The 20,904-nt window shown below is 39.2% G+C and overlaps 2 protein-coding genes across 4 annotated transcripts in view; both read right to left on the bottom strand.

Annotated features, from left to right (window-relative positions):
• poglut2 (protein O-glucosyltransferase 2) lies at positions 1-7,564 on the bottom strand. The gene is made up of 10 exons (XM_053496127.1): positions 7,032-7,564; positions 5,463-5,668; positions 4,966-5,171; positions 4,364-4,441; positions 3,871-4,043; positions 3,562-3,799; positions 3,149-3,358; positions 1,475-1,564; positions 615-719; positions 1-207 (listed from the first exon to the last, which is right to left on the bottom strand). The coding sequence occupies exons 1-10, from the start codon at positions 7,217-7,219 to the stop codon at positions 190-192; spliced, it is 1,512 nt and encodes a 503-aa protein (XP_053352102.1). The 5' UTR covers positions 7,220-7,564; the 3' UTR covers positions 1-189.
• Positions 7,565-9,994: 2,430 nt separating this feature from the next.
• Positions 9,995-20,904, bottom strand: part of stxbp5l (syntaxin binding protein 5L) — a 137,922-nt gene continuing 127,012 nt past the window's right edge. For all 3 annotated transcript variants that reach the window (XM_053496124.1, XM_053496125.1, XM_053496126.1), the window contains 7 exons: positions 16,881-16,979; positions 15,586-15,825; positions 14,873-15,236; positions 14,217-14,382; positions 13,667-13,778; positions 13,351-13,571; positions 9,995-12,729 (listed from right to left, as the gene is read on the bottom strand). In XM_053496124.1, the coding sequence (XP_053352099.1) occupies positions 12,688-12,729; positions 13,351-13,571; positions 13,667-13,778; positions 14,217-14,382; positions 14,873-15,236; positions 15,586-15,825; positions 16,881-16,979 (1,244 nt within the window). In that variant the 3' untranslated portion in view covers positions 9,995-12,687. The remainder of the gene's footprint in view (positions 12,730-13,350; positions 13,572-13,666; positions 13,779-14,216; positions 14,383-14,872; positions 15,237-15,585; positions 15,826-16,880; positions 16,980-20,904) is intronic.

Genomic DNA, 20,904 nt, shown 5'->3' with positions numbered 1-20,904 from the left:
TTACAAATGAGTACATTTAATTTTGAGATTTAAAAAAGGGAGCAATACATTATAAATAACAGCAGAGAAAAATACATTGACGAAGCACTTAAATTGTTGAGGTGCTTGTTTCAATAAAAAAAGAAAAAAGAGATCAGAATGTGATGAGTCACATAAGGCAGCTGTTTCGCAATAGCAGCAAGACGATGCTCAAAGCTCATCTTTAACCTATAAAAAATGAGGAAAAACAGGACAAAATGTCATTAAATCAACTTAATTGATGGTTCATAAAATGTCATGTCGCCATGAATTTTTGAGCAACAGGCTGTAAACAATCAACAGAGTCTCTATGCAGTTGGCTCAAAAAGAATATGGCCATTTTCAAAGTCATAAAAAACGATAATAAAATAATATCTAAACATCAGTGTTACATGGTAATAAACTGTCAATTTGCTGAGCCAGTGATTTGCTTCTTCACATTCTGTCACCAAAAGTTTAACACATCAGTATGCCATAAAAAATCTCTTAACAGTTATTTAATGTTTAATATATAATCCAATCAGTTATGTTTCAGAAACGAATAATGAATAACATAAGGGAAGGAGCGCTCACATATAGTAAGGTAAAACACACACCTTGGTCCTATGGCAGTAGCATGGAAAAAGGTCATCTTTGGGCTGTTCTACCAATTCCATGCCATCCCGTATTTTAGGCTCAGTTACCTGCAGCTTTGCATACTCCTACAGGATATACACAAAACCAGACAGGAGAATAGTAACACACAAACAATGAAAAAAAATTTTTTTTCGAAACATACCTAGAAAGAAAAACTAAATTATAAGGAGCTATGCACATATTAAATCTTACACCTTAAACCAACAAACTGTTTTACAACTAAAAAGTGCTTTGAGGTTGAAATGCGAGTTTAAAGATTAATTGTTTTATTTGACTTTGCATTATTTACCCTGTGCGCCCTTGACGTTATCACATAAAATCTCTGGGTACAGATAGAAGATTAGATATGCCTTCTATAAGGCATTCTGGATAAAACATCTAGCGAATGCTAGAAAAATGCCACCACAAATATGCCAAGATACATTAACTGATAATTAAGATATATAAGCTAAAAGAGGAAGTACAGAAGATAAGTTGTATTCAGTAGCATGACTACAGTTACCAAAAAAACAAGAGTTAGGATTTACCAGAGAATCCTGAGCTGCCTATAAAATCAATGCTGCGAATTAATAAATATGGTCACAAATGATCACTTATACAGTAATAAGTATAAGAATCTGGGCTTGTGGTGCATCTCCAACTTCTTTGCTCTGTTCCAAGGGGCCTGGTCAGGTCTATGGAGTTACTGGAAAGTTACAGTACTTAAACTTGTGTGTGAGATTTAAACCTATGAAACTTAATGTAAGCAACGCAATTTCAAATGCATGTGCTGGTTTTAAAAATCAGAGAGAAATATGTTGTAATAGCTGTGAATTATTACCTGGAAGAGTTTAAAGTAGTAACAGAATATACTTTCACCCATCAGATGGGTACGTGCAAACTGTTGGCCAGCCTGTGCAATTTTCCTAGCCTGTAAAGTAAAGCAAAGACATAAAAGATATATGAAAGGATTAAATAAAATTATAAAATTAAAAAATTAAGTATAGAGATGAAGAAAGCTTTTAGAAATGCATTGTGATTTGTAAGAAGGCATTTATAATCTTTAATTTTTATTTTATGTTCTTTATGGATATGGTTATGATTATATTACCCATCCATTTGGCCAAACGTCCCAGAGAAAACAACCGACAATAAAATCCTTTCTGTCATCAAACCACAAAACTTTGTTAGTAATTAAATAGTAATAAGATGTTTTGGTTTGAAAAGATAACATGAAAATGGATTTTGTTAGGGCTGTCATAATCTCTTTACCAGCATTTAATAAAATTTGTTAAAAATAAACGGTCAATGTTCATTTATTGTTTCCCATCAATACCTGACTGCAGTGTTAAAAAAGATCTAATAGGTGGTGCTTTTCTTTTATAACAGCACACGTTTTGGTGTCAAGTGGGCTGTTCAGGTGAATTTCACTGCATCTGAGTAACATCCACTAATGCAGACTGTAATCCATGTCTCAGAAACGTTTCAAGAGGAGTTACTATAAGCAAAAATCTTCTTAATATCTTTAATTATTACATATCATATTACACATCAGATTTTTGCTGGGCAAAATTTTTTTTTTTTTGAGTAGGTAAGTATATAGGAGGATAAAAAGGTTTTTAAAACAGTTACTGATTACAAAATTTGTCATGTCAAACAAAGTTATATTAAAAGCTGTTCTATAAATTAATATGATTAAATTTGTGCTTATTTAAAGACAGTGTAATTGAGGGCTTAACAAGGTTAACATATGCGATTGTTTTAATAATAAAGACAGTGCCTTGCAAAAATATTCATACTTTTCCACATTTTGTCACGTTATTACTACAAAAGTAAATGTATTTTGGGGGGATTTTTTATTCTTATTAAGTCAATACTGGACTTTGATTGGGCCATTCTAACATATGAATATGCTTTTATCCAAACCATTCAATGTAGCTTTGGCTGTATGTTTTGCATCGTTGTCTTGAACCTCAAGCTCCAGTCCCAGTCTTTTGCAGACTCTAACAGGTTTTCTTCGAAGATTCGTCTTCATCCCTCTTCACATCAACTATGACCAGCTTTCCTTTTTCTGCTAAAGAAAAGCATCCCCACAACACAATGCTGCCATCACCATGTTTCACAGCGGGAATGGTGAGTTCAGAGTGATGTGCAGTTTTATTTTTCCACTGGATTTTAGTTAGAGGTATCAAAGTGAAAGGGGTTGAATATAAATGCACAGCACCTTATCATTTTACTTCCACTTCGCAATCATTTGTCACTTTGTGTTGGTCTCACACATAAAATCACTATAAAATACATTAACGTTTGTGGTTGTAACATGACAAAATGTGAAAAAGTTCAAGGGTTATAAATATTATAAATACAAGGCAAAAATCAAAATCTGCATTGCTATCGGTGGACTTATTTTAAACAGCAGCACTTGCAAAATTTTGCGAGCTGTGCTTCCCTAATTTATACCAACAGAACTTTTCTATTTCAAAAGAATGAGGGGGAAAAAGTGAGAATCCTGTACCTCTTCATCATGGTCTTTAGCCCACTGTATTTTTTCCAAGATGTCACTGAGGTCTGCTTTGATGGGAATGTAGTGAACCCAGGGCTGGAGCTGGCTATAGAAGTGCTCGTAATATGTAGAGTTCTGCTTCAACACCACACTGTCTCCAGCCAAAAGGTAGGGCATACGATACGCAGCCACTGTTCCATCTATATTTATCTGATATTTATACTGAAAAACACAAAATGCTGTTATGGCATTATACATCCATCCACAAACCTTTCCATAAAATTAAGCCACTTGTGCTTTTATTCAGTCTGTCCACGTACTGATTCATCCCTCTATCTTTACAACAGTATGCCACCAACACATGCAGATCCATCCATACGTGTTACATTAATCACTGTCAGTCATTCAATCCCTTTCACACCCACCTTAAAGAAGTCAAAGAAGGAAACGTGTTTGACGAGCGGCCCATAAAGGCTCTCATCATGCTTAAAGAAGAAGAAGTTTGTAAAAGCAGCGTCCAGCAATGTAGGGTTCGCTCGTGCCAATTTCACCAGTTCTAGACGCTCTCTCCTGCTGTCACGACCCCTCCAGAAAGCTGTACTATTCTTTTCATTCCAGGCAGGGCCCGTGTTTGCCTGTACTGACATCATGTCCAAACTAACTCTGGAAGAATACAAACAATGAATCAGCAAGACTTATGTGTAGGTTATCATGTTCCTACATGAACTCCATACCTTCCCATGGTCTCCAGTATAGACTCTGTGAGGTCATAGGTTGGCATGACGATATCTCGAGTATCACTGGACCCACACCAAGAAAAGATGGGATGGAGTTTCTCAGTGGTTCGTCTTTTCTCCAGGGGCCAGTCACCCAAGTTTACAAAGAACTCTAGATCTGGAAGCCTAACCTAACGACATGGAAATCCAGGGTTAGCGTCAAAGTCACTGATTAAATCCTGATCAATTGCTAAGACATGGGCGACTCAATCTTTTTGCAAATATTTTATTTAACAATATATGGTGCTGCAAGGTAATTACTGGAGCTTAAATCTATCTTCTTGTGGCTTTTTATGATCTGATAAAAAGTAATTAGAGTGTGCTGCTGCCCTCTACAGTCCAAAAGTTTTTTAGCAAAGAAAATACAATACATAATCAAGCGTACACTGGCAATAAAACATACTGTTTCTTTGTCTCATGTGTATCTACTAATGTGGTCATTAGGACATACTTTCCGTGTGAGAGAGAGGAGAAAGGCATCCATGAAGATCCTGAAGCCAACGTGCTCGCCGTGTGTTTTAATATACACCTAAATACATGGACAAACTCATCAGAATGGCACACAGTAAAGAAAATAAAATGATGTCCTATCAGAATAATTGTTTCACTTTTTATCATTTATTTTTTATCTGTGGCTTTAAAAACAAACTTTCACATTATATTTTTTATAATTCACATTATATGCAGGCAAGTATGTGTACTTGTAATACTTGCATGAGTTGGAAGTGTAAAAGTGGTGTGGTAGGCTGTAGATTTGGATGTATGGTTAATTACTTTGGAGTTTTGTGTCAGTAGTAATAAACAGGGAAAACTGATTTAAAAAAGCTTTTAAAAGCTTTTTTTTTTTTTGTCTATGGAAGTGGTTCTCTACTCTGGCCCTGGAGGACTCCTGCCCTGCATATAACTGTTTTATCAGCTTTTAGCACACCTACTTTACTAATCAGCTAATTTTTTATTATTGAATTCGGAAATGAACTATAAACAGGAGCTGGTGTTATCACCATCTAGTGACCAAAAGAGGATCAGCAACTCCACCCAAATTGAGTAAAGTACCTGGTTATTTTTGATAGTGTAGTGACAGAGGCTCTGTCTCTGGCCAAAACGCTGAGGGATTTCATGGGCATTGCGTTCCAGGTCCACTTTAGGAAAGACTGACAGATCATGCTGGATCTGAGAAAATGAAGAGGGACAGTGCATGTGTTTCTCCCACAATGCACCACTGGGCTCTGGACAGTTACATGACTCATGGTACACTGGACCTAGACAGAGAGAAAGATGGTGAAGGTATATAGTCGATTTAGAATTGCTTTTGTTTTCCAGGTTAGAAACTGGAAACAAGCGTTTAATTAAAATAAAACTATTGGCAGTTTCTTGGGTCAATTGATTTCTGAACAAATAAAACACTAAAAATCTTGGATCATGATTATTTTTTCTTAATTCTGGTATCCCTCAATGTGGCTCTGTATGATGTTGCAGTATTACAGTACATGTCCTTAAAAAGATCCTGGGACGTAATGCACACCATTTTTTTTTTAAAATATACATTTCACCTTTGAGGATGTATGGAGACTTGGCCACATCTTTATTCTTCAGGAGGATCTGAATGCTGAGGTCGGTGTAGCTGGCATACATGCGGTAGCGCACCAGAAAGGATCCATCCTGACGATCTAAAACCTGCACCCAGATCCTGGAGAAAGGTTCTGATAGGGATGTGATCTTCACTTCAAACGTATTGGCTCCAGGTGAGGTTGTAAAACTGTAGACCAGGCATACATGAAACAGATGCATAGAAATGTTTGTGCTATTCTTTCTTATAGACCTAAATACAGTACTATGCAATAGATTGTTGTATTGTTGCAGTGTTGTAGAAACTATAAACTGCAGTAAAAAAATCACATTAACAGGGATTTAAATATAATGTGTGAATCAGCACCAAATAAAATGTGTAAAATCGTACCATAATATGTACCCTGCATCATACTATAAAGCATGGTGTATGTCAGCTGAGGTCAAAGTGTATTTAAAAAAATCCTATAACACACCAGCCATCAGTAGTACACTACAAGGATTTCCATGTCTTTATGCATATCTAAAAATAACCTTTTTTTTTTTTTTTTTGCAAAATGTAACCTTAAGTCCATCATATCATTGCAAAAGCATCCCAAATTTTAATACATTTTTAATTTCTCAGAGGAACTCTTGAAACCCATTCAAAAACAAACCTATGTACAGAATATAAAAAGCCAAAAGCGTGTCTATTCACCTCTGCGGTCTGAGGTCAATTCCCATCAGGGAACTGACGCAAGAGAGACAATATGTCACTTTTTGGTTCACAAATATAGTCTCTTTAAATTTCATTTAAAACTTTTAGCTTTACTTTGGTACCTGGGTGTTTTCTACAACCGTGTATGGCTATTTCTGTTTCAAACACAGAGCAGTTGCGATACATGCTTTCTAATTTTGCTTCTACAGCAGTATCAGCCCGAATCTTTATTATGAGGTGAGATCTCACTATCCCGCCACTGATCCTCATTCACTGTCACACTGCAAAAAAATAAGATCTGTATCGGATTTAGGACCACATATGAAATTGACATTCGAGGCGTTACATATGAAAAAAATAATAATCAGATTTGGCCAACTGCCTGCAGTGCTTGTCCTAAGTGTGGATGAATAAAGGAAGGCTGGGTAAAGAGGGGCATCCATCATAACTCCATAAGTTTCATAATAAAAAGAAGAAGAAGAAACAAACTATATAACACGTTTCTTTTGGGACATTTTTGCATTACATTGTTGCATTTCCCAGTCTGGAATCCCACACAGGTAGTAAAGCGTCTGAGAGGCAGCGCATGCGTAATACATTCTTTTCTTTTTTGTGTGTGGTCCGATTTAGCAACACTGTTTTGGAGACTGAGAGTGTAAACCGGATCACTGATATGATTTGGCATATAATATATATTTTTCAGATCTAAATTAACCGTCTTAAACGTCCCTCCAGCTGTGGTCTGTAATTTAGTAGGATTTATTCATGGTCTATTTATTCGGCAGGGAGCCGATGAGATTAACTGAACGTGTTGCTGTGAAGAAATAAAGTCCACAGTAACAGAAGTCCTGCTTACTTTTTCCCGGCCTTGTCGACGGACTGGATGAAGAAGTAGCGAGCAGGGAGCACGGCGTCTGCCTCCAGTCCCAGGCCCCAGACCAAACTTCTCGAGGCACTGGGGAGTGCGCTGGACTCCACTGTCTCATGGAGCTGAGAAAACACCATGCAGTACAGCAGAATTCCCCGGAAAGGTCTCCACGACATGGTCGGCACTGATTTCCCCGAAGGCGCGCCTCTGGAATGAAAGATGTCTGGGTGTTTTTTTTTTTTTTTTTTCTTTTGAGTCAGGTAACAGTCACCGCCACATCGCGTCCTCCAAATCCAAAAGTCCTGAAAAGTTTGGACTCACTAGTGCTTCACTACTGGTGATGTGTATGTGTATATTCGCCACACAGCCCCGGCTGCGTCCCTTTTGTACACAGGAATGCTGTAAATTCCATACTACCCTACTCTCCTAAACAGCACGATACTACAGTATAACATCTTTCACTTAGTGCACAACGCTGAAACACTGGTTAGTAGGATAGTATGCGGTCTCTGGACGCGGCCCGCTACCTCTCCCCGACGCGCTGCATCTGATTGGTCGGCTTCACGGAATGTCTCAGGTGTGTTCATGCAGCGCACGCTTTACGCAGATCTGCGCAGAAATTGACATGTTCACCAAACACAGATTTCCCTAACTGATAGAACAGGCTGTCTCCTCAAAATCTTCCATACATAAGGAAATTAAAAACCATTTTACTAGGTATTTCAGTTTACTTAGTATTTCAGTTTACTAAGCATCTCGTTTTTTTTTTGTAAAGACACATGCACTTGGTGGAACATTGACATAGTGGTTAGCACAGATTCCCATGTTTGCGTCTTCTTCTCCTGGTGGGGCTCGTCCAGGTACTCAGTTTTTTCCTCCACAATCCAGAGACATGCAGATCAGGTTAACTGGTGTTTCTAAGTTATCCATGCTGTGTAAATACATGTGTGAATGTTGTGGAGACATCCAACTATAGTCATAAAATAGGAATAAACCCAATTGTAATCACCATTGGTCTCCACTGTCACTAGATGGACTACAGAGGTTCCTAGATGGATGGATGCTAAGCACTTAGATTGAATTTATGCTAGGACATAGTTGCATAGTGATGAACTGGTTAGCACAGTCGCCCTCTCACCTCCAGGGCTGCATGTTCTCCCCATACTTGGTGGGTTTCCTCCCACAGTCCCAAGAGATGCAGATTAGGCTAACTAGTGGTTCTAAATTGCCCATATAGTGTCAATGTTGACCGGAGGTCCTACCACAGTCTAAAATAGGGATAAATACATTGGTAATCACCATTGGCATCCACTGTCCCTAGTTGAATTATAGAGATTTCTAGGTGGATCGATTAATGCTATGCATTTACAATACATTTTTGAAATAATCTTCATGCTGTTAGAATTGGCACACAAGGTAAAAAAAAAAATAATAATAAAATGGACAGAATTATGGGACATGTGCATATACTGTATGTGGCCTGTATGTCCTACTGAGCTACACAATAGATCATTCTTATTTTAGACATGGTAGTCAAAATGCCTTTATTTGTCATATATACATTACAGCACTTTGAAATTCTTTAATGTGCATATGCCAGCTTTTAAGGAAGCTGAGGTCAGAATGCAGCATCAGTATGATACAGCAACCCCTGGGTCACAAAGTCTTAAGGGACTTGCCCAATAGTGGTTGCTTGGCAGTGCTGAGGCTTAAACATTGATGTCTTGCTCAGTAACCCATTAACACTTGAGGCACAATTTGCAATGCTAAGTGATCAATTTCCAGTTTTGTATTCCTCCAGCATTGCCAACTCCTTTCATGGGAAAGCTAATAGTCAGTCGTCAGATGATGCTGGAGACTAATATCAAAACATGAAAAAGAAATCTTTTCTAAAGACTTAGTTTGCTGGTGTTACATGACTGGGGAAAACACATGATAGTCTTCTTCCTTCCTGGTTGGTAGCTGTAGCCTTGATGGGGTGAGTGCCCTAATGGCAGGTGGGAATTGGACACAACTAAATTAGGGACAAAATCATAAACCTTAGACCCCTCCCACTCAAAAAAAAGGGTAAAGTATGTTTTTCATTTTTCTTCACGCATTCATTCTTTTGTTAAGTTATCCATCTATCTTTTCATCCATCCACTGATTGATTGATTCCTTCTTTTATTCTTTAATTTTACCATACAGCTTATTCCGTGTAGGGTTTCTATGCATGGGCCTGAAGAGGGCTCAAGCCACAAGGTGGGATACACCCTGCATGTGACACACACACCTAATCCCACACAATGGGCAATGTGGAAACACCAATCAGTCTACAATGGATTTCTGGTGGTGTGAGGCAACAGTGCTAACCACCACTGTCCCCCCCAGAATTTCATTAAATTTATAACTTATTTCTAAAAACATATATTGTCATGAATATAAAGAAGCAGTGCTACTGAGTAATTGTGAAAAAGACAAAAAATAAAATGGTTTTATATGGAATAGCTCAGATTTATTACTTGTAAATATAACCAGGAGAGAGAGAGAGATTTTGAAACAAAGAACAAAAAAAAAACTGCAATGGTGGGATGAGGATAATGGTGCATTTACTGATAATTGAAAACATTTGCATGTATAAGTACTATTCTGTCAGGCTTTACACACTCTTTTGGCCAGTACGTATAACCAGCAGCTGTAAAATAAGCTGAAAAGCTACAGTATTTAAGTAATAAATATAGCTTCTAACAACAAAAAGTTGAGAGATAGGCTCTTTTTTTAAATAAAGTCACTAAAGCTGTAAGTTAAACTTGTGACAAATTGTCATACAGGGCTCCCAACCAAACAGATGCTCCCAATTATTCTTTAAATATTACTCTTTTACTTTAAAAAAAAAAAAAGTTGATCAGAGGTCTAGATCAGTATGATGTGTAATTCTTTGATTATTACAAACATACAAGTAAACAAACGACACACACAAATAATAACCCTGACAATCAATGACACAAATTTCCAATATTTAATTAGATTTTTAATTTAAACAAAACATATCGTGTCAGAAACAAATTAATCTCACGTTGCCATGAGTACATCAATTAATGTTTATTTCAATTTGATTAGCATCAACATATGATTCATGATTTTTCTTTTAATTCCAGTAACCTCTATAATACTACTGTAATATTGATAAGAACAAAAAAGTGGTAGTATCCATTTAAACAAGACGGATGGTGCCGCATTCTCTGGAGAGAAGAGCGGTTCAGAGTTTGGGACAGAGGGAGGACTAGAGAACTACATTCAGAACTTTCGACGCAGTACCATCTTTCAACAGGTAAAACATTTACAGAAGAAATCACATGAGTTCATAGTATGACATTTCTCCCAACTCTCTTCAGGTTCAACTGTACATTTTTAGTATAAAAGCTGAGAACATAGAAACATAACACCCTGTATTTTTTTTTTTTTTTTTTTTGCTGTTAAAAACAAACATGATAAGGATCGAGTACTCTGACCGCCGCAAATCTTTATTAGCTATATGCACTTTCTTTTAGCATTAAAATGACGGACGGTCATAGCTGTGATTTTTCTATAGGATGACATGGCTATTAACATGGGCATGTGTGTTTACTTGGTTAACACTGATGTATTATATTAAGTTTGGAGCAGCTCACTCCAACATTTAAAAACTTTTAAAGGGATAGTTAAATCTAACTGCTGGCTTTCATGCCCTTGATAAATTTCTCAGCCATGCTAGCTTTTATTTGTGTGTGTGTGTGGGTGATTTCTTTTTTTTCTTTTTTCTTTTTTTTTGACTAAATTGTCCTTGAATATATAATATTTCGATAACAGGTTTTGCTTTGTGTACAGCCTCAGCAGAGATGAAATACTTATCTGATTTTGACTTGGACATTGCAGGTATGAACGCTTCGTCCATTTTATATACAGAGTGGAAGTGCAGGAGACATGAAGAGAGGTGGGATTGGATTTTTGGAAAGCATAAAAGATAAACAAAATGTCTTATACAAGCACAACAGGCCAAAGAGCGCATTAAACCAAATACATTTAATGTTTCATTTAAAATGAGATTCAGAATAATTTCGCTCATAAGTAGGCGAATACTTGTGTGAGCAAGATTGCCTTATTGTGCAAGGCTCTCTATGCTTCCCACAACACTTTCTTACATACATATTAAAGACACTGCTCAGAGAGCACGAATTTTCATGTAGTATCCCGATGGCTCAGTCTTCGCCACCTTTACATGTACACATTCAAATCAGAAGAGACAAATACACAATGCTCTGCCCTCAAACTACTGACAGACTTCCTGTTCAAGCTTCATGGATTTGGCAACGGTATTCCCGTACGATATCTTTAGACTGAGGTACATCTCTCTCTCTGACTCTCCAGAAAAGTCCAGGAAACAAACAAACAAACGAAACGACCTAACAGGTCGTCAGAAAATTCTAAGTTAAATCGCACCCAATTAAAGGAACAAACATTTGAAACTGTAGTGTACCGTAACAGACACAAGATGATCAGGAGAACTCTTTGAATGAGATTAATCTACAGGTAACAGCTTCGAATATCAACCACGGACAGAATAAGTTCATCGCTAGTTTACAGGAAAGATACTTCACCCATCTAGAATATGGCACATGTATTATTACATTGGCTTTATGAATAGCAACACACCCAAATAAGACCACACGGATACACTCATAGCACATATTGCCCAGTACAGCTTACTTCTCGCTTATACGTCTAAAACCACATCATACATTTCTAGGAGAGGGTGAAGTAACTCGATTTTAGTAGTAAAGCTGTTATTCAAGGGACGATCATGTGTTAGCAGCTACTTCATATACTGTACGATATATTGTCTTGAAAGTGCTGTGAGGTGAAGTGATGTTACATGTGAGATAATGTTAGTGAGCGTAGTTTGTGTGTTCTGCACTGTGGTACTGTAGTTTTCAAATAGTTTTTCATGTCTGTAATCAGAACACAACAGTGGAAAACATTGCGTGAATAACTGATGGTATGACAGAGCGGTGGAAATTTGTAAATAATACATTATTGTAAAAGAAATAGTATGGAGCAATTAAAAAAACAGAATTTTGGCCTTATAGCAACGCAAGTATACAGTTTTCCTTTTTTATTTATATTTTATCGCTATTTCAAAAAATATAAAGTTTTTGTCATAGGATTCTGGTATTGGCTTATATTATTAAATAAAAGTATGTTATTCTTTTATTTCCCTTTGTTTTAAAGTAACATGCTGCTTTTGAATATGGCAGTTTTATGTTTTTATAGATCATCCATTTTTGATTCATGCAGTCTTGTTGTTTTTTTATGTTTTTCTTTTTAAATAATAACTTCTTCCTCCTGTAAGAAGACCCCACACCCCTGTACATGAATGAAGGATGGTCTAATCCATAACGTATGAGGGAAGGAACCACCCCAAGTTATTAACGCTAATGGTACCTGTCCATCAGTTATTGTCTTCAGTCTGTCAAACCAGTCTGAATAAGAAGTATAGTCCTGTATACACAGCCCCAAAGAGAAGGAACAGCCCTAAGCACCTCTTAAGCTTTCTTTGAAAAAATTGAAGGTCCATGTTCCAGAGGAGTGCCCTCTTGTGGTTGGCGAGCATCCAGGCTGACTCGTTTTAAAACTGATACCACTTCTTGTCTTTGCATTTCAGCATAAGCTGTGGATGACAAAGAAAACCAGCATATATGCATTAGTATGATGTTACAGTTAGACCATTGTGCTTAAAAAAACACCCACTCTCACTCGTTATCTATACCGCTTACGCTGCACAGGGTCGTGGACGGCCTGGAGCACAGGGAGGGATACACCCTGGATGTGTTTCCAGTTCATCACAGGGCACAAGCATGCACACACTCATGCATTCACTCCCACACTACAGGTATTTTGCCTAATCAGCATTTCTTTGGACTGTGGGAGAAAACCCACCCAGAAGAGGGAGAACATCCACGCACACTGACCCGAAGGCGGGACTTGAACCCACAACCTGGGAGGTGTGAGGCCACAGTGCTAACCACTATGCCATGCAAAATATTTGACATTATATGACTACAATGCTACAATGATTTTAATCAAGCATGTGATTCAGTAAGTCTACATGAGTTGAACAGACCACTCAGGGTCGTGACCTGAGGTTATAATTGAGCTGACTTTAATTTGTAAGTGCCACCCTGTGAACCCTGTATGGCATCTGAAACTTGTTTGCTGTAATAATTGATTGTCATATCATATTGTAATATCACATCAATGAATCAATTAGTCCGTCCCCTTTCTGTATTACCTCATGAGCGTGTTTGGAGAACGTCTCAGCGCTGGCCATCATGTGAGCTGTCCTCTCCTCCAGCTCTCCTAATCTCTGTCCTCTCTCATCCAGGGCAATCCGAGCTCGGGCAAGATCACCCACTGCCCCGCCAGCTGCTATCCGTACGGCCTCCACGCTGCCCTGACCGGGTATATGCTGGGCCAGACTTCGAGAAGCCTTCCCCGCTGCTGCCTCACCGACTACACACAAGTATAATACGATACTCTTTGTAAGGTGGTCATACATAAGTAAATTCACACATACTTGTACACACATGAATTTAAGGTGCACTTACAGAGCTCTTCTCGGTCAAAGGTCTGTGCGTTGCCCCCGAAAAATCCCTTCAGGAAGCCTCGGTTCTGTGCTTCTGGGGTCTCGGTGGGTGTGAAAAGCTCGCCTAGCATCTCCTGCAGCCAAATCAGTGGGGTCAGTCATTAAGCTGTCAGTGTGCCCATGCATATTTATGCGAGTAAAGGATGTGTGTGTATAAACAGTACAATATGTGGTTTATTACTATGTGAATATGTAGCCTTTGGAACACCAGCTTTTCGGACACAATTTGAGGCTCGGCTTGAACTAAATAATTTTTCAGACAGGAACTCTTCATATTTTCATTTATTCCATCATTAGTCTGAAGGAGGGGGCGGGAGACAGCTTGCAAGGTGCACCAGGGCTCAGCTCAGCAGAGCTCAAAGCATCTCTGACAAGCATGACATTTCACTTCAATAGGCACTGTCACCACCCTCTCCACACACACTTTAAAATCGTGCACACAAATGCACGCTCACACATCCAGTCACGCACCCAGCACAGGCTCGCACACACACACACACACACACACACACCTGCAAATTATCAGACATTTCCTGACTGTAGGTGATGCGTTGTATTTCTGTTGGAGAGCTCAGGTAGAGGGCCTGACCGCCGTTGGTGAAGCAGAATGTTCTAGCAATGCGTATGTCTGTTAGCGGCAGGTAGTGGACATCCAACAGCGGCCGTAAACTTGGCAGGCTGCGACATAATTACAGAAACAAAAGGATGTTAATCCAAGCGTTTGCAATATTGAAAATGGATTTTTTTTGTCTCTTTGTCTTAATAAGGAAAAAAAAAGCAGGTCAATTATTACATGCAGCGACCATAGTCTGTTCTTTGTTCAATAAGTAGCACTGAGAGGGATCACTGCTTGGCAGTGCCAGTTTATTGATTGCATCCAGGGATAACACCAGGATTAAAAGTGTCTGCGCATTATTTTCAGAATTAGGACTAGGATTAGGGAAATCAATGCTTCTAAGGATTAGGGATTTACGAAGTTGGAGCGAGGCCAATGTTGAAGTTATAATCAGTAATACCATTTCTTGCCAAAATAGGAGTCGAAGCAGTTAAACAAAAAAATTCACGTGATTGAGACTAGAGAAATAATGCAATAATCAATAAAACACAGTGTTAAAACCTAAAGTCATAATCTTTATTTGCCAAACATGGAGTAACCAAGGAGTTGAACCTGAGGATCATGACATGTCCGTTGGCACAGAAGCAGGCCAGGCACACGCTGTTAGAGACGGCCACTACGTCAGCACGCAGCACGAATGATGACTCTGTGATGTTGTGCACGTAGAGGCAGGCCTGTGAGGGCATGAGGAAGACCTTGGCTTGGCGTTCAGAGCACACCACAGCCAGGTGGCCCTCGCCGCTGGCTTCCTGCGAGGAACAGGGTGAAAAGTTGACCAGTTTTCTCCTGCGGGGCCGATCAGGGTCCTCGGCGCCATGCGGATCTCTCCACACCTCGTGTGCACTGTGGATCAGAGCGCCAGTGCAGTCCAGAAAACTGAAACGCAGGACTGAACCTTTGAGCATTAAGACTGTGCCTGCGGAGGAGAGGTGAAAAGAGAGGATTAGAATAAAATAAAAGAATGAGAATGAAAAGATAAGGTATTTCTACATAAAACCAGTAATGTATTGACATGGAAGTGAACATCCATGGGCAACTTTCAAAATCATTCATTTTAAAAAGTATACAAAAGTTATCAGTTGCTCAGGGGAAATAGGTGTAGCCCCTAAAACTAAGACTATATAAAGAAAGTACATCCGTAATGCATGGCCCAAAATATCTTCATTTAGGGCAGGTTATATATGAGCAAATTCTGCCCATATACAGTATAGAAATTGGGTTAACATGTTACTGTCATATCACTGGTAAATGAAATTTGTGCTCACTGGTGGGTGCAACCGTGACAGGTTCCTCCAGCCTCTCCTGTTCATCAGTGGCAATGGACAAGGGCAGCACCAGAACAAGTCCCAAGCTGGTGCCCACCCATAGGCATGGAGTGGGCAGGGCATCTGACTTACGGCCGTATGACTCCGCAAACTGCAGCGTGGTCACGGCCTCTTTGGTGTCTCTGTCTATACTTGAGACGCTGGAACTACGTGATCGGCTAAACGAATTCTCCCGACTCTCTGAACAAAAAGGAGCAGGAAGTAAAGGAGAGTGCGAGAAAGGAAAGGAAAGGAAGGAAGGAAAGAAGAGGGAGAGCAAAATGAGAAGGAACATAGAAAGAAAGTGAGAAGTGAAATGGCAAAAGGTAAAAGAGAAAGAGAGAGAGAGAGAGAGAGAGAGAGAGAGAGTACACTTTAAGAACTGGGAGAGAATCTAGGAGCTGCGAAATAGAAAGATAAAGTTACTATAAACATTATACAGTTCACTCTAAATTGTATAAACTTTATAAACTTTTCAAATACATTTCATCGTCATCATTTGTATAACTGACAAATACGTGGTTACAAACAGGCAAACAGGACAACATGACAGTGGAAACATACTGTAAGATCAAATTTGATTAAGTTTTCATTTTCCAAACAAACCTCACACACAGGTACACAAACACACAAGAGTGTGAAGTATTTCTTTGATTCATGCACTTGATTAAAGCGGAGAATCTCTCTCTCTCTTTCTTTTAAAGTTGGAAATTAGCAGTTCTATCTCATTTACTGCAAAGGTCAAATATTTAAATGTACCAAGATTACAGAACAAGAGCAGAGCCCATCTATTAACATTTTTTGATAACACTGTGGAAAAATAGAACACTTGTAGAAATCGATCAACATTTCATATTGTGAGATCAGTATTGCTATCTGAGCTTGAATTCAGTGCATTCAGAAGCATCACTTTAAATTCAGACATGCCGATCGTCCTACTCATCTTCTTCTTAGAAAAGACTGACCTGAGTTCGTCTTTTTGCCGAACGTTTCTACATGTAGTGAAATGGCAATGTCTGTTTCAAAGCCAGCACCTAGAGACATACTGTATGTGAGACATGTGGATATGACACTGCTGCGGGACAGAAACGGAAGAAAGACAACGTGGTTAACCCCAAACCTGGAGACAAAAAAGGTTGAACGAATGAGAGGCATTACTGTGATGCAATACGATGAGGGACAGGACTGGACGGAGCGTGACAAGACGAGACAGGAGCCGGGATGTTACACGTGATCCCCGGACGTCCACTCCTTACCTCTCTCGGTCCAGGAGTAGGTGGTGGTGTGGTGCTCATCGTGTGAGTACATACTGACACCATGCAGCTGCTGCAGCATGGCCCGTCTGGACGGGTAACCTAACCATCGTACACACACAGACGACGCAGACGCACAGCGCGCCATAGTCATGGCACAACCGAACATAGTGAAACATGACAGACCGGAATTAGACACACACACACACACACACAGATACATGACACATAAACACAAAATGATGAATAAAGACATCCGACACATACACACACACATATATATATATTTAAACACACACACACACACACACACACACACACACACACACACAAATACAGACAAACTTACACAAACCCAAACAGTGTTTGGACAGAGAGACGGAGAAGGAAAGAAAGGAGACACAACTGTTCAAGAGAATCAAAAAAAGAAAGCAAATTGTTTTTCAAAAAAAAACACCATTCAGAATCCTTGACTCAAAGAAAGCCACAATGAAAGGAAGCTTCTTTTTCTCTTTCGAGCTTTTAGATCCCTGGTAAAAGCTCACTGTCAACAGCTCTAATCTCAGAGCTCACACTGCTGTCTGTGGCCGGTTTTGTGCTCTGCGTGCAGTGTTGAGTTACTCGGCCTGGCCGATATTGTTATCAGAGCGGCCCACGGCTCTCCCGTACTGCCTACGTGCTGAGAATTCAGAGACCTCCTTCTTTTTTGCACACTGAGAAAATGTGTAGGTTCTGTTAGGATGTCACGCACCGACTTCCTGACATACTATACTGTAGATGCGCAGCCTGCTCAAAGGCTAAACGCTTGTTTTGTAAACCGGGTGAGAGCAAAACAACGCGAAGCACGCACGAGTGAAACTGAGCACACGCGTCAGGACCTGGCGAACCGACACAACCGCTGACCTTTAGCACGCCTTTCAAAACACATGTTCTGAAAACAAGCTTTGACGCATTGCTGCTGCCGATAACGTGTGAACAGATTAGTCACATCAGACCAACAGATGTGTTCTGTTATGGTGATGTACAACATAAATACTCTTTCTCTGTCAGGATCTGAGTGACCGCTTTTCTCATGATGTCAAGTTTCACAATACGACCTGAGTTCGTTTATAGAGTCTTCTCTCGAAGCTTTGTGCCTTGTTACTGATGCGGTTTCATGCCCTGGGGGAAGTCCATGCATTGTGATGTCAAGCTTTTGCTCGGCTTTTATATGCCGGTTCTGCTCGTGACAGGTTTGTTAATAAGATTACGATTACGTTGCTTAGATCTGATGTTTTAAATAAAGAGTCTGGACGGAGTGGTACCGCCGACTGACTGAGCATTGTTACTGGAGACTGTATGTCTGAGTGTGTGTGCGTGTGTGTCAATCGCTTTCCATTTCTGCTTGTGCCAGCATCTGTACACAATTCTCGTGTCCTGCATCCACATGGCTTCGACTAAAGCCACTGTATATACGTCAGTGTGTGCATACTGCACCATGCTCCATCCCTGCTTGATATTTATCAGAAATCGAGCACCCCTCTCCTGCTGTCCTCACCTGCTGTAGCGTGTCTCATTAGCTACAGCTTTTCTCGTTGCTAATTGACCTTTAAATATCTCAGCGACCCAGCTGTGCAGCAATAGGGACGTGAGCACAGCACGGAGCCTGCGGAAGCAAGGGATAGTCCCTAAATGGACAATTTCTGACATAAGGACAAGGAAACACCGGACTATTATAGTTTACATATATACATTACAAACAAACAAAACAAAAAAATCAGCTGAAGGCCATTATAAAACTTTGACAGTCTGAAAGTTTAAGGAAAAATCAGTTCAATGGGAAAAAATGTGTACAATACAAATCTAGCTAAAAAGGAAGCGAAGAACTGAAAAGCTCTTTCGTCTAGTCTGTGAAGTAAAAAAAGTCGATCCTGAAATAAGCCTTTAATGTGCTCTCGGTCTGTCTGGAAATCACTTCTAATAATAAAAGCCCTCTGCCGTATAGACACCTGAAGGATGGTGGCGTTATCGTCAATCAAAAGAACCAAGGGTGACGCTGTGTGCTGCTGAGTGCTCTGTCCTGGGGTGCGTCCTTCATGTAAACAGGATTAAGAATAGAGACTGTGTGTGTGTGTGTGTGTGTGGAAGTGGAAGAGAGTGAGACTGACAGAAACAGAGAGAGAGAGAGAGAGAGAGAGAGCAACTATTGCTGATATACTGTAAGATCAAAGAGAAGTGAAAAGTCATTCTGAGGTGGTACTGTAATGTCATTAAAAAAAACAAAGTTGTAGTTTCAGAACCTTATCGTGCTGCTCGGATAACTCATGTGCATGTGCACAATAAGTGGGAAAAGTTGACACAAAATGAAAAATACAAAAAAAAAACACAAATAAATGGCTCCTGTAAATACATACAAGCACATAAAGGCAGATTATTAGGTAATTCATTTCCTACACAAACATGAGCCTCACCGTATGTTATGTACAGTATACAGTATACAGTGAAGTCAGTTATATCTTACTTAATAATAATTTAGCAAACAGCTCCTTCCTTCCTCCCCTGAGCTGTGAGACTCCATTCTCACTGTATAACAACTTATAGAAAAGTAATTAGTAGCCTCATGAGGACGTCCTTGCACCAGTCTATCGAAAGTATTTATAGACCTTCATAATGTTTGTATTCGGAGTGTTATTATCCTTTTACCTTAATTAGATTTGCACCACTGGAAACTATATATATATATATATATATATATATATATATATATATATATATATATACACACTGGGACACATCATTACATCTTTATTATGTTTATTTTTTTATTTGTATTTTTGTAAGTTATCTTAATTAATTTACCTACTGTAAAGTTAACACTAAAGACATTACACATTTTTACATCACACACACATAATGATAATGAAGGTAATTCTCCCTTCGGGCTCTTTCCCATGTTTTTGAATTTGATCCAAATTTGGTGTAATCTCAGGAATCATCCCAGTTTGGTAAGGCTCAGTCTGGGAAAAATCCGATCCATCACAACAAATTTCAAAAATGCTTGAAAATTTAAAATATACCTGTATAGAAAAAAACAACATCATAGCATTGTGTAAGTTATTTGTAGGTGGATCATAGCGGTCCATTAGGTCTCAGTGGGTGTTTGTCCCGCTTGGTAATGGATTTTAGAGTCCAAAAATATGTACTGGTGGAAATCCTACCATTTAACTATAAACCTTCCTAAACTGTCATGATTAGACAAGAACTGCCACTGTTCTGCTATGATCTGCTACACACACGTGTGCCCATGTGATCACCAGCCATATTGGATGATGGAGCAATTCCCAAGCAGTGCAGTGCTATGTACAGTATGTTGGCTAGATGGCTGCATTTCAAATTAATTACCACATAGTGCACTAGGTAGTGTGGTACTGTAGAAGGAGGTATTTCCACCAACAATATATTGGACGTAATATTGGGGAAGACAAAGCGATTTGAGGGTCAGCCCTGGAGTGTTCAGTAAGTGCTTATTTTTCGCTAGATAGACGACATGAATATTTTCACCATGTGTTAAATGTTAAAAGAAAAAGAAAGATGTTCATAAGAAGGTTTCCAAAACAGGGAGATCCACGTGGTTGTTAACAGGTGAGCTGACTGGATATCATCTGGTCCATGACCAAAAAATGATGTATGGACACATCTTACAGGGTCGGAGAGAAATAGTAGCAGTTGTTGACAACACTTAGCAAATAATTTTGTAGGTAGTTCATATTTAAATTGTTTGTGTCCGTTTGGAGTGAGGTTGGAACGGTTAGTAGCCGAGGCAAAAGCACATCATAATGTGATTTGTGAGTACTTAAAAAAAAAACATTGTGAGAATAAAAAAAAATTGTAGGTAAGGCATAGCCAGTTCATAGCCAATATTATTGCATGTGCTGAGTCAAGCAACCGAGAATAAAATATTTAGACAATTCGACCTACTCTCACTAACAGTTTGGAATTGTGGGAAAGCCACCACGGGAATGAATTTCATTCTCAGTCATTTTGCGAA

Source organism: Clarias gariepinus, chromosome 5 (assembly GCF_024256425.1).
Source record: "Clarias gariepinus isolate MV-2021 ecotype Netherlands chromosome 5, CGAR_prim_01v2, whole genome shotgun sequence".
NCBI classification, from domain to species: domain Eukaryota; kingdom Metazoa; phylum Chordata; class Actinopteri; order Siluriformes; family Clariidae; genus Clarias; species Clarias gariepinus.
Note: the sequence above shows the minus strand (reverse complement) of the source record. Positions and strands in the feature narration are given on the sequence as shown.

Bases quoted from the DNA above. Each gene is read 5' to 3' on its own strand.
- poglut2 (XM_053496127.1), bottom strand. From the start codon at position 7,219: ATGTCGTGGAGACCTTTCCGGGGAATTCTGCTGTACTGCATGGTGTTT. The intron at 4,044-4,363 runs GTATGTCCTAAT...CCATGTCGTTAG, and splicing joins TCCTCTCTCTCACACGGAAA to GTTAGGCTTCCAGATCTAGA. The intron at 1,565-3,148 runs GTACAGGATTCT...TTTACTTTACAG, and splicing joins CTAAAGACCATGATGAAGAG to GCTAGGAAAATTGCACAGGC.